Here is a 13,943-nt window from a genome sequence, read left to right on the forward strand (position 1 = left end):
TATATATATATATATATTTCACCAGGGGGCGCCGGTGTTATGAAACAAACACTCAAGGATTGTCTCTTCATGCAAAGGAGCAGTTAAATAATTTACATATACACACAATTTCATAATGTAATTGTTTCATCCTGACACCTGATATCACAGCTAATTGTTTTTATGACACAATTCGGCGACTCTCTCTTATATAACATGCAAATGGAATCAATTGACTTTAGATGCCTGTAATGAACCACAAGAGTTAATGAATGTAAGCTTAAATGCATTAAAAGCCTCATTACTGAATGTGTCATAAAATTCCCGCCTAATGGGTAATATTGCATGCATGTGCTCATATCGAAGCCTGTCAGACTCTGTGAATATATGTGTGACTGCACATCTTCATTGAGTTAAATTGAGTTAAAGGTTTGGGGTTCGTTCAGATCACTAACCCTTGTATGAGCAACATACTAGTGACGTCTGAGCAAACAATACTAATAAACATCTTCATATTAAGAAAGATTCACCCCATTATGGTGTTGGTGGGGGTCTGGTCATGCATATAGATTATGAGTGTGCTGGTGGGGGGTGGGGGGTCCAGTCGGGGTCTGTTGAATAGAGCAGAGCAGATGTCCCTCAGTGATACAATAGCCTTGGTCGCCCCTCCTAACACAGAACAACACCCTCTCACCGTCCAGCTGCCATGCCTGAGTGCCACCTGGAGCGACCCTCACCAGGCCCATATCTGTATTGTTTTTAATCAGTTTGAGTTGTTTTAGGAACTCTGATACGATCAGAGTATAAAAGAAACACGTCTTCAAACATATCAAAAGACATGGAGCAAACAGCTTTCATTTCACATAGTTTGATCACAAACTCAAAACACCTTAGCAACTGCACGACAATGCCCTGGCAACCATCGAAAACACCCTAGTAACCCCACAGCAATGCACCTTATATCACCTTAGCAACTGCATAGCAACACCCTGGAAACCAAACAGAACTTCCAACAACATAGCAGCACACAGACAGGCATTCAGAATAATTTAGGAAAAGCATAGCAACACCCTGGCAACCATTCAGAATTCCCTAGAAACCACAGAAAAGCATTCAGAACACTTTAGCAACCATCCAGAACACCCTAGAAACCACATATCAACAATGCAAAGAAAGTCATTCAGAATATCTTAGCAACTGCATAGCAACACCCTGGCAACCACCCAGTATACCCTAGAAACCATAGAAAGGCATTCAGAACACTTTAGCAACTGCTTAGCAACACGCTGGCAACCAAACAGAACACCCATTCAGAACACTTTAGCAACCGTTTAGCAACAACCTGGCAACTATCCAGAACACCCTAGAGACCACATATCAACAATGCAAAGAAAGTCATTCAGAATATCTTAGCAACTGCATAGCAACACCCTGTCAACCACCCAGTAAACCCTAAAAACACAAAAAGGCATTCGGAACACTTTAGCAACTGCTTAGCAACACCCTGGCAACCAAACAGAACACCCAACAACATAGAAACACACAGACAGGCATTCAGCATACTTTAGGAATACCATAGCAACACCCTGGCAACCACGCAGAATACCATAGAAACCCCAGAAAGGCATTCAGAACACTTTAGCAACTGCTTAGCAACACCATGGCAACCAAACAGAACACCCATTCAGAACACTTTAGCAACCGTTTAGCAACAACCTGGCAACTATCCAGAACACCCTAGAGACCACATATCAACAATGCAAAGAAAGTCATTCAGAATATCTTAGCAACTGCATAGCAACACCCTGGCAACCACCCAGTATACCCTAGAAACCACAGAAAGGCATTCAGAACACTTTAGCAACTGCATAGCAACACCCTGGCAACCACCCAGAATACCCTAAAAACCACATATCAACAATGCAAAGAAAGATATTCAGAATAGCTTAGCAACTGCATAGCAACTCCCTGGCAACCACCCAGTAAACCCTAAAAACCACATATCAACAATGCAAAGAAAGATATTCAGAATAGCTTAGCAACTGCATAGCAACTCCCTGGCAACCACCCAGAACACCCAAGCAATCACATAGCAATACACTAAGAAGAACTGCTACTGCAACTAACAGTAAAGTTCACTGCAACTGCATAGCAATGCACACAAAGCCATTGAGAATACATTATCAACTACATAGCATCACCCTGGCAACAACCCAGAACACCCTAGCAACCAAACTGCAAAGCTAAAAAAAAAAAAAAGTCATTTATTCAGAATATCTTATTACCGCATAGCAACACCCTGGTTGTGTACATGAACATTTTTTATTGTATTTTAACAAATGTATTTACTTAACCAGAATGGTACATTGAGATAATACAATCTCTTCTTCCAGCAAGTCTTGGTCAGATGGTGCCGATATCCTGCTAATCTCAGACAGTGATTTCCTGCCTGCTATTCAGTGAGGTGGGACGAGTGATGTCATCCATTAATGTCACATGTGCGTCTCACATTACACCGAGTGAGTGACCATGGGTGTGGAACACCCTGATGATGTCATGATGATATGACGGGTGGAGAGATGTCTGAGGATGAGCAGTGAATGAATGAGCTCACTAAACATCCTCAGGCCTCTATGACAGCTGTGCTGGGTCAAGCACAAACAGACCTGATAGTGCCGATAGAACGGTGTTCCCAGAGGGCGACTGCTTTCCTCTCACTTTCAGACCATGTCAGCTTTACGGGTTCAGCGGTTTGTTAGTAACACTGCGGGCATGTGTTTGAATGGTTCACTGCACCTGCACTGCAGCTTGTATCCTTACAGTACACGTATCACAGGGACGGTTCCTCTGGAGTCGCATGAGGTTAAGTGTTTAGCTCAGGGGCACAATGGTGATGGATCGTCCCTTTTGGGGTTTAAACCAACAACCTTTCACAGTACTTCAGGGATAATATTTAAAGAACACTGTACTGCATATATGCTACTAGTCTCTTCTGCTCATCAAGGTTGCATTTATTTAGTACAGTAAAAACAGTAAAATAGTGAAAATTTAAGTTGTAATTGATTCCTGTGATGCAAAGCTGAGCTTTCAGCATCATTACTCCAGTCTTCAGCGTCACATGATCCTTCAGAAATCAGTCTAATATGCCGATTTGCTGCTCAAGAAACATTTATGTTGAAAACCATTGTGCTGCTTCATATTTTTGTGGAAACCGTGATACATGATGCATAGAAAGTTCAAAAGAACAGCATTTATTTGAAATAGAAATCTTTTTTAATATATACATTTTACTGACAATTTTGATCGATTTAATACATGCTTGCTGTATAAAAGAATTCATTTCTTTCAAAAAAGAAAAAAGCTGTGACCGCGCCGATAGCCTATATTGGGTGACATATAACGCCGTTGCATTGCAGGCGTCCCGAGTTCGAATCCCGACTCGAGGACCTTTCCCGATCCCACCCCCCTCTCTCTATCCCACTTCGCGTCCTGTCTACTCTACACTATCCTATCTTAAAAAAAGGCAAAAAATCTTACTGAATGGTTGAGTATATTAGTTCAGCAGTAACTCGCATTTACACAAACAGTTCAACCAAATATAACATTTCTGTCATCATTCACTCATCCTCATGTCATGACGTACTTTCTTCTGTGGAACGCAAAAGGAGTGACAAGCTCAGAAAAGCACAATTATTTTCAATTTTCAAAGTTGGTCACTACCTGCATTCATTGCAATTCATAGACACAGAATAAGAATGCCATTAGAGTAGGTATGATGACTTGAATTTTTTTTTAAATAAAAGTGACCCAAAACTTGTTGGGCAACATTACACTCGCTTTTGTATTTGACTGGAGCACTTCCAGAACACTGTCCTCTCTCATACTGTAGATACTGAGACGGACGTTTCTTGCTGTGGCATTTGAGCAACTGCACAGGCCATTTGACTTCACGGTCAAAGGAAACTTCAATTCTGCCATCTGTCACGCTGCATGCAGCTTATTCTATACAAACACACACACTTACACACAATCTTATTTCAATGCAGTGACCTTTTCAGAGATAAATAAGACATGTCTGAAATGGCAGCCAGCCTTCCACGCCATTAAGTTATTAAGCCTCAATGCAGAGAGAGAGAGAGAAAGAGAGCAGAAGACGACAAGAGGAGAAGGAAGGAAGAGGAGAATATACAGTGAGAGAGAGAGAGATCTTGAAGCACTGACAGAATGTGTGCATGTGGGGGTGTGAATTGTTGCATTTCTGCTTTTGCGTAGGATGAGCTTTCTAGTTACTACACATGTGCCTTCTGAACAGCTTCAGACTGTACAGTAAAACAGAATGTTTACAGCATTAAAGTATCACTGTATTATTTAAAAGATGCTTTTATACGGTACAAAATGATTTTTTTTTTAAGTTATAAATAAAATAAGCTGCTTGCCGTTTCATTGTAACGGTTTCTGAAATGTACTAGCAGTTTATATTTACATACGTGCATTACATCTATATGCAATACTTTTAGCAGATATTGTTTAAAAGTTTGGGGTCTGTAATTTTTTTAATGTTTTTGAAAGAAGTCTCTTCTGCTCACCAAGGCTGTATTATTTGAACAAAAATACAGTAAAAACGGTGATATAGTGAAATATTTTTGCAATTTAAAATAACAGCTTTCTATTTGAATGTAGTTTAAAATGTAATTTATTCCTGTGATGCAAAGCTGAATTTTCAGCATCATTACTCCAGTCTTCAGTGTCCCATTTATGACTATGATCAATGCTGAAAACAGTTTTTTGTGTGGAAACTAATTCTTTAAACAGAATCTTTTGAACATTATAAATGTCTTTACTGTCACTTTTGATCACTTTAATGCATCCTTGCATAATAATAATAGTAAGAATTAACATTTGTAAAAATTAATCTTACTGACCCCAAACTTTTAAATGCTATAGTATGCATTTAAAATATACACCGATTCAAAAATATTGATGTCTAATTGTGAATATGTGCCCAATAACATGATAACACCACATAAATTGGATTGCAACATGAACTAAATTCTATTAATACATCAACACAAAAAACATTTTTAGGGTGATACTAGAAGGTGTGAGACAACATTTAGCAACAGATCTGGATGCTTGAGCAGTTAACACTCTATTCCGCTTTAACTGTACTCACCAACTACTATAAACATGCAGGGTTCACACTTCTTCAGGCATCTGCTATATCAGCCTCTCACACACTCAGGCTCCTGTAACCATGACAACACCTCGAGAGAGAAACAGCACTATCATCCTCTATCAGAGCTCAGAAGGACAGAAAACAGCCAGCACACATCTGATGCATTATAATAATGCTGACGGCTGAGATGATGAGAAATAAAGTCGAGGGTGGGTGACACGATCTGCCGAAACGATTTCAACCTCGTAAACGCGAGCACGAACACACAAACACATGATTTTCAAAACACAGTATATGTATAAAAAAAACCCTGTCAGACTTCAAATCGAGGCTCGTGAGATTTTACGTCGCGAACCGAATTCGTAGGAACTCTAAAAGGGAAGTAAAATTGCGAAATGTGGTGAAATGTGTCGTTTCTCACCTCACTGTCCTCTGAATGCGACCATCAGCAGCAGCAGCAGCATCAGCATCCGCATCAGCATCAGCAGCAGCATCAGCATCCGCATCCGCATCAGCAGCAGCAGCAGCATCAGCAGGTGCGGGAAGAGAGAAATCATCAGCATTTCATCAGTCAAACAGAGCAAAAACTGAGTAAAACAGCGCCAGCCTCTGTGTCATTACCGGATTTCATCATCCTGCTCTTATATCGGATGTTGGTGGTCATGTTTCAGGCCGTCTTTGCTCTGCTCGGGATCCGTCTGTCTCACGCTCAGCATCAGCATCAGCATCAGCAGCAGCATCAGCATCCGCATCCGCATCAGCAGCAGCAGCAGCATCAGCAGGTGCGGGAAGAGAGAAATCATCAGCATTTCATCAGTCAAACAGAGCAAAAACTGAGTAAAACAGCGCCAGCCTCTGTGTCATTACCGGATTTCATCATCCTGCTCTTATATCGGATGTTGGTGGTCATGTTTCAGGCCGTCTTTGCTCTGCTCGGGATCCGTCTGTCTCACGCTCAGCCCCGCTGGGAAGCCCAGGCGTAGAGGGGCGGGGCCGCCGCAGACGAGACCACGCCCACCAACACGTCACTCATCGACACAGCTGACAGGACTCTATAACAGTGCCGTTTAATGTAACTTTGGCAAATAAAAATGCTTTAATTGTGAAAAGATAAAAATCAGCTTGGTTAAAATATTCAGAAATTAAAATCATTACAAACAAATATACATAAGGTTAAATATATATATATATACAGTGGGTACGGAAAGTATTCAGACCCCCTTAAATTTTTCACTCTTTGTTATATTGCAGCCATTTGCTAAAATCATTTAAGTAAATGTTTTCCTCATTAATGTACACACAGTTTCATTATATTAAATCTGTAGTTTTATGCATATTAAATCTAGTTTTGTAGTACTTGTACAAATAATAATAATACATTTTATGTAATGGCTCTTTTCAAAACACCCAAGGTCACCTCACAAGCAAGCAAAGATAAAAATAAATACAAATCACTACACAATAAAAAACACAACAAACAGTCCACATATACAGATAAAGTGCAGTAAAGACTCGATAAAACATTATAAGAAAGCCTGTATAAAAAGATATGTCTTAAGACGCGTTTTAAAAGTCAGCAGGCAATCGCTGTTGCAAATGATATTCAAGGCTTTTATTAAAGAATTTGCTTTATTAAATCAACATTTTAAATGTAGCTAATTTTAAAATTACATAAAAAATATACAGGTACATCCAATAAAAATAAGCTATTTTTTGGTGTCAATTAATTTTACATTCTTTAATAAAAACACATTTTAAATTTACCTTGAAAATGATCTAAAAAATGAAATGTTTACATTTAGTTAAAACATAAGCTATATTTAGTGTCAATTCATTTTACATTTAATAAAAAACACGTTTTAAATTTACCTTGAAAATTATGTAAAAATGAAATGTTTACATTTAGTAAAAAAATTATTAATTATATGTCAATTAATTTGACAGTTTCAATAAAAATAAAATACATTTTAAATGCCCCTAATTTTAAAATGATCTAAAAATGAAAAGTTTATATTAAGTATATATATATATATATATATATATATATATAAAAACTATATTTGGTATAGTTTTTTTTAATTATAAATAAATCATTATATGCATATGATTTGCAGGGTCAATGAAACTAGTCAAATATGGTGAATGAAAAAAAGCATTGTTGAGCAAAACATTATTTATGGTGTACAAACAGAAATGTTTTCAAAACCATTTCTGAGACTTTATGCTTGCAGGAAACTAAAGCGTTCAAAACAAATGACTCGGAAAGTTATTTATTTCTCAACATGAGCAAATACAAAAAGGAAGATGTAAAACAGGGAAGTAAGCATTACTGTACCGCGCAACTGTGTTAATGCTTTAAAAAAGGCCTAAACAGGAGATAACCGAGTCAAAATAAGTGGGCTGAACCACAAATACAACAAAACAAAATCAGTGTGTTTACAGCAGACATTACATTAATAATTAGCAAATAACTCCCTAAAATGCTGTAAAATGACTCGGACATCGATGTGCAGGCAGTGATGGTGCGTTTCAGTCCGTTTCTTAGACCTTGTACCGTTTAGATGAACTTTAAAAACATACACTTATAAATGTTCCAGCTGCTAAACAAGAAACATAAAGATCACTGCGGTAGATGTTTAAGTAGTAAATAAAGTGAAAATCAAGCAATAAAAAAATGATAGAAAACAATCCCCAAACCATAAGAATATAAGTATAAAAGAAGAGAAATGTGTGCACCATGTCTCTAAATGGAGTTTTAAGGCATTTCTGTGAATCAAAATACAAACCAACAGCTGAACCAGTGCGTCCACAATAAACACATAACTTTACCGTCATTTTACTAGATTCACACTCTCCAAGTAAGAAAGGTGAACAATATTTTCTGCGCCACTTTATTAACCGATTTCCCTTTCAAAAAGATGATCAGATATCGCATCATTGACAAAACGCAAACAGGATGTCAAGAGATTGTCCAATTGTAGTCTTAGTATTTTCATGATCCAATCTGGCAAAATGTAGTTTAATGTGCTTTCTATTGTACATCAGGTTGTTTTTCTATATAGTCCACTAGAGGGAAGTGCTGCCCAATGCAGCGACCACTTTTTCAAAGACAAGTCCAACAAACTCTGATATGAATTCATGTCTGTGTGACTATATGATGATTATGAACAGGTACATTTTCGAAAATTGTAAACTTGACCAGGTGCATCTTACCAGTGCATCGTCCTCTTATTTTATCCCATGCATCCGCAGTCAAAGTATAATATATATGCTTTATAAAGTATTGTCGAGGTGATCAGGTAAACATATGCCAGTCTGATGCATGACTGGTACAAGCCAAGCAGTTTAAAAAGAGTGTTTGGCACAGAAAAACATCTAGTCTCCAGCTGACCTCAAACCCTGATCAATCTACAGATGAACATATGCTGAACATTGTCAATGAAACCATGATTGACTACCGGTGATATAAATTATTAACAGGATCTAACCTGACTGATTAAATGACATGATAACGGACCCTTCGTTTCAGTGTTGAGGTTATTCGTATGGGCGGAGCTGCGATAGTGATGTGGTTATATGAATTAGACGACATTAACATTACGTTCCATTAATCTGATAAACATGAGGGATTGGACAAGCAAATAGTGTTTAGAAATGGGCAGGATAATGTAACCTCCAGTCAGATGGCACTTCCTGTTCCCACAATACACAAATAGACACACAAACACACACTTAGTCGTCTCCTGGTTTTATCTTCATCTGAGCTTGCATCTGAGCAATCATCTGCTGCATGCGTCTCAGCTGCAAGAGAGGAAAAACAGTTAGAGAGACTGTTTCTGCATGTTTCACCTATAAATATATATATAGAAATATACCAGTAAAATGTTTGGAATAATTACGATTTTCAATGTTTTTAATAGAAGTCTCACAAGGCTGTATTTCTCTGATCAAAAATACAGTAAAACATTAATGTTGTGAAACATTACAATCTAAAATAACTGTTTTCTATTTAAATATATATTGTAAAATGTAATTTATTTCTGTGATGCAAAGCTGAATTTTCAGCATCATTCCTCCAGTCTTCAGTGTCACATGATCCTTCAGAAATCAGTATAATATGCTGATTTGCTGCTCAAGCAGCACTTATTATTATTATTATCAGTGTCAGTTGTGCCGCTTTATGTTTTTTGTGGAAACTGTGACACACTACTATTCAAAAGTTTGGGGTAAGTATGATTAAATATAAAAACTATATTTGGTATAGTTTTTTTTAATTATAAATAAATCATTATATGCATATGATTTGCAGGGTCAATGAAACTAGTCAAATATGGTGAATGAAAAAAAGCATTGTTGAGCAAAACATTATTTATGGTGTACAAACAGAAATGTTTTCAAAACCATTTCTGAGACTTTATGCTTGCAGGAAACTAAAGCGTTCAAAACAAATGACTCGGAAAGTTATTTATTTCTCAACATGAGCAAATACAAAAAGGAAGATGTAAAACAGGGAAGTAAGCATTACTGTACCGCGCAACTGTGTTAATGCTTTAAAAAAGGCCTAAACAGGAGATAACCGAGTCAAAATAAGTGGGCTGAACCACAAATACAACAAAACAAAATCAGTGTGTTTACAGCAGACATTACATTAATAATTAGCAAATAACTCCCTAAAATGCTGTAAAATGACTCGGACATCGATGTGCAGGCAGTGATGGTGCGTTTCAGTCCGTTTCTTAGACCTTGTACCGTTTAGATGAACTTTAAAAACATACACTTATAAATGTTCCAGCTGCTAAACAAGAAACATAAAGATCACTGCGGTAGATGTTTAAGTAGTAAATAAAGTGAAAATCAAGCAATAAAAAAATGATAGAAAACAATCCCCAAACCATAAGAATATAAGTATAAAAGAAGAGAAATGTGTGCACCATGTCTCTAAATGGAGTTTTAAGGCATTTCTGTGAATCAAAATACAAACCAACAGCTGAACCAGTGCGTCCACAATAAACACATAACTTTACCGTCATTTTACTAGATTCACACTCTCCAAGTAAGAAAGGTGAACAATATTTGCTGCGCCACTTTATTAACCGATTTCCCTTTCAAAAAGATGATCAGATATCGCATCATTGACAAAACGCAAACAGGATGTCAAGAGATTGTCCAATTGTAGTCTTAGTATTTTCATGATCCAATCTGGCAAAATGTAGTTTAATGTGCTTTCTATTGTACATCAGGTTGTTTTTCTATATAGTCCACTAGAGGGAAGTGCTGCCCAATGCAGCGACCACTTTTTCAAAGACAAGTCCAACAAACTCTGATATGAATTCATGTCTGTGTGACTATATGATGATTATGAACAGGTACATTTTCGAAAATTGTAAACTTGACCAGGTGCATCTTACCAGTGCATCGTCCTCTTATTTTATCCCATGCATCCGCAGTCAAAGTATAATATATATGCTTTATAAAGTATTGTCGAGGTGATCAGGTAAACATATGCCAGTCTGATGCATGACTGGTACAAGCCAAGCAGTTTAAAAAGAGTGTTTGGCACAGAAAAACATCTAGTCTCCAGCTGACCTCAAACCCTGATCAATCTACAGATGAACATATGCTGAACATTGTCAATGAAACCATGATTGACTACCGGTGATATAAATTATTAACAGGATCTAACCTGACTGATTAAATGACATGATAACGGACCCTTCGTTTCAGTGTTGAGGTTATTCGTATGGGCGGAGCTGCGATAGTGATGTGGTTATATGAATTAGACGACATTAACATTACGTTCCATTAATCTGATAAACATGAGGGATTGGACAAGCAAATAGTGTTTAGAAATGGGCAGGATAATGTAACCTCCAGTCAGATGGCACTTCCTGTTCCCACAATACACAAATAGACACACAAACACACACTTAGTCGTCTCCTGGTTTTATCTTCATCTGAGCTTGCATCTGAGCAATCATCTGCTGCATGCGTCTCAGCTGCAAGAGAGGAAAAACAGTTAGAGAGACTGTTTCTGCATGTTTCACCTATAAATATATATATATAAATATACCAGTAAAATGTTTGGAATAATTACGATTTTCAATGTTTTTAATAGAAGTCTCACAAGGCTGTATTTCTCTGATCAAAAATACAGTAAAACATTAATGTTGTGAAACATTACAATCTAAAATAACTGTTTTCTATTTAAATATATATTGTAAAATGTAATTTATTTCTGTGATGCAAAGCTGAATTTTCAGCATCATTCCTCCAGTCTTCAGTGTCACATGATCCTTCAGAAATCAGTATAATATGCTGATTTGCTGCTCAAGCAGCACTTATTATTATTATTATCAGTGTCAGTTGTGCCGCTTTATGTTTTTTGTGGAAACTGTGACACACTACTATTCAAAAGTTTGGGGTAAGTATGATTAAAAAAAGAAAAAGACAAAAGTACTTTTATTCAGCAATTCTGCATTAAACTGATCAAAAGTGACAGTAAATACATTTTTCTATTTCAAATAAATGCTGTTTTTTTTACTTTCCATTCACCGAAGTTTGGTTTCCCACATAAATATTAAACAGCAACATTGAGAACCATTATTAGTAATTGAGCACTGATAATAATTGATAACTGAGGAGCAAATCAACATACCAGAATGATTTCTGAAGATCATGTGACACTGAAGACTGGAGTAATGATGCTGAAAATTCAGCTTTGATCACAGGAATAAATTACATTTGACCATATATTAGAAAACAGCTATTTGAAATTGTAATAATATGTCACAACCTTACTGTATTTATTTATATATCACTTTAATATGTCATCTGGTTCAATGCATTATAAATTTATCCAGCTAAATGTGTGTTTGTGTATTTTCACACGTTAAAGCACAAACTCTAACATTGTGACTTTGGAACACCTCATGAAGATCCAAGATGGACACGTACACATAAACACAGTAGTGAAACATAAACACAATTACCCAGCAGTCTCTAATTAAGGTCTAATCACAACAATCATGATAATTAGAGAACATACTGTATACAACTGCTCCTCTAAATACATCACTGAAGATGATGCTTAAAACTCACTCATGTTTGTTGTTTTTATAGAGAGGTAATGCTATTTTCTATCCTTTAAACATACCCTTTAACCCTCCCTTTTCAATATTAAGATGTTGGTTAGTAGGTTTATTGATCTGTTTCCCTCTTTCTCTCCATAATGTAGCTGATTTCAGGTTTTACTATCTTTGTGGGGACATTTGGTAGATTAAACCTGTAAAAACAGGCACACTCTTTACATTGCAAGCGTTTCTGTACGTTCTGCCCTGCAGGAAGTAGATGTCATTTCCTGTGCAGACATGGATGTTTACAAACTGCTCTGATTGCGTCCACGCCCGACTGCGATAGACATTCCCATAGGCCAGAATACCGCACACTAATTAAACACAACATATTTATACAGATAGATAGTAAGAAACTTCTAGTCAGTAGCCAAAATCCCAAATTCATATGCATATACATTGTGACCCACCTCAGCTTCCTTCTCCATGAGGATCTGGTCTTTGTCCAACACATCTTCATCAGCCGCCCTGCGGGAACACAGAGTACACCAAACGTTCACTCACAGATCCGTTCACGTACAGGATGATGATCTGCGACTGGGTTTATTTGTTGATTTGACATACCTGCCAGCTCGCTTTAGTCTTTCTGAACGGAAGTTCTCATAGTGGAGATCTTGAGTGACTTCCTGCAGGTCCTGCATGTGAGTTCTACACACACACACACACACACACACACACACAGAGAGAGAGAGAGAGAGAAACACACAGGTATCTTCAGCAGAGGGCACTAGAGAACAACTGGAGAAATCAGCCCAACAATCACAGAAAAACTGCCTTAAGATAGCTGTATAGTTAGACATGACCATCCAGGTCATATTTCACACCAAAATCAAAGGAAAGAAATAAGAAATTAAATGTATGCATAAAAACATTGAAGCATATTTTACCACCAATAGAGTTTTTTCAAGAAGACGTTATAATTTTTACAATTAAGCACATTTCCCTCAATTTATTATTAATGAAGAACAAGAAACCCGTACATTCAATCATATTATTTAAAATATATAAATTTAGTATAAATTTAATATAAATAAAGTTATATTTTTGATCAAATAAATTAAAGCCTATTTTGCCATCAATTGTTTTTTCATTGAGACATTACATTCAGATAATTAAGCACATTTTCCTCAAGTTCCTATTAATGTAGCTAACAAAGACCCTACACTAATTCATATTATTTAAAATATATATTTAAATATATATATATAAATTTATATAAAATAAGAAAGTATATTTTTGAATAAAGAAATTAAACCCTATTTTACCACCAATAAAGTTTTCTTATAGTGACATTTTCTTAAATTTCTCATTAAGGTAGTGCAAAAAAAAAACTAAACTAATTCATATTATTTAAACTAAATATTATATTACTTAAAACATTATTATTTGAAGTATTTATGCACCGTGGTGGTATCTTGTATTTTATTATTTTTACTTTTTATGCTGATTTAAATGTATTACACTTTTCATTGAATTACAGTACTGAGACACATAATCATCAGTGAGAATAAATAAATCATGCATTTATCTAAAATTAATGAGAATTTGGAGTGAAAACGTGCAACAAAAATGCATCTGTATTAAAGGTCATAAAATAGGCTTAATGTTCTTCATGCAAAAAAAAAAAAGAAATAATAATAATAATAATAATATATATA

General features: G+C 36.3%; 1 protein-coding gene across 1 annotated transcript in view; it reads right to left on the reverse strand.

The window, feature by feature from the left end:
• Positions 1 to 9,441: 9,441 nt before the first annotated feature.
• Positions 9,442 to 13,943, reverse strand: part of LOC107552146 (septin-2-like) — a 34,851-nt gene continuing 30,349 nt past the window's right edge. The window contains exons 9-11 of the mRNA XM_016233976.1: positions 12,850 to 12,933; positions 12,696 to 12,753; positions 9,442 to 11,151 (exon numbers count right to left, since the gene is read on the reverse strand). Of these exons, the coding sequence (XP_016089462.1) occupies positions 11,083 to 11,151; positions 12,696 to 12,753; positions 12,850 to 12,933 (211 nt within the window). The 3' untranslated portion in view covers positions 9,442 to 11,082. The remainder of the gene's footprint in view (positions 11,152 to 12,695; positions 12,754 to 12,849; positions 12,934 to 13,943) is intronic.

The sequence above is a fragment of the Sinocyclocheilus grahami genome, unplaced genomic scaffold (genome assembly GCF_001515645.1).
Source record: "Sinocyclocheilus grahami isolate Dianchi unplaced genomic scaffold, SAMN03320097.WGS_v1.1 scaffold442.1, whole genome shotgun sequence".
Taxonomy (NCBI): Eukaryota; Metazoa; Chordata; class Actinopteri; order Cypriniformes; family Cyprinidae; genus Sinocyclocheilus; species Sinocyclocheilus grahami.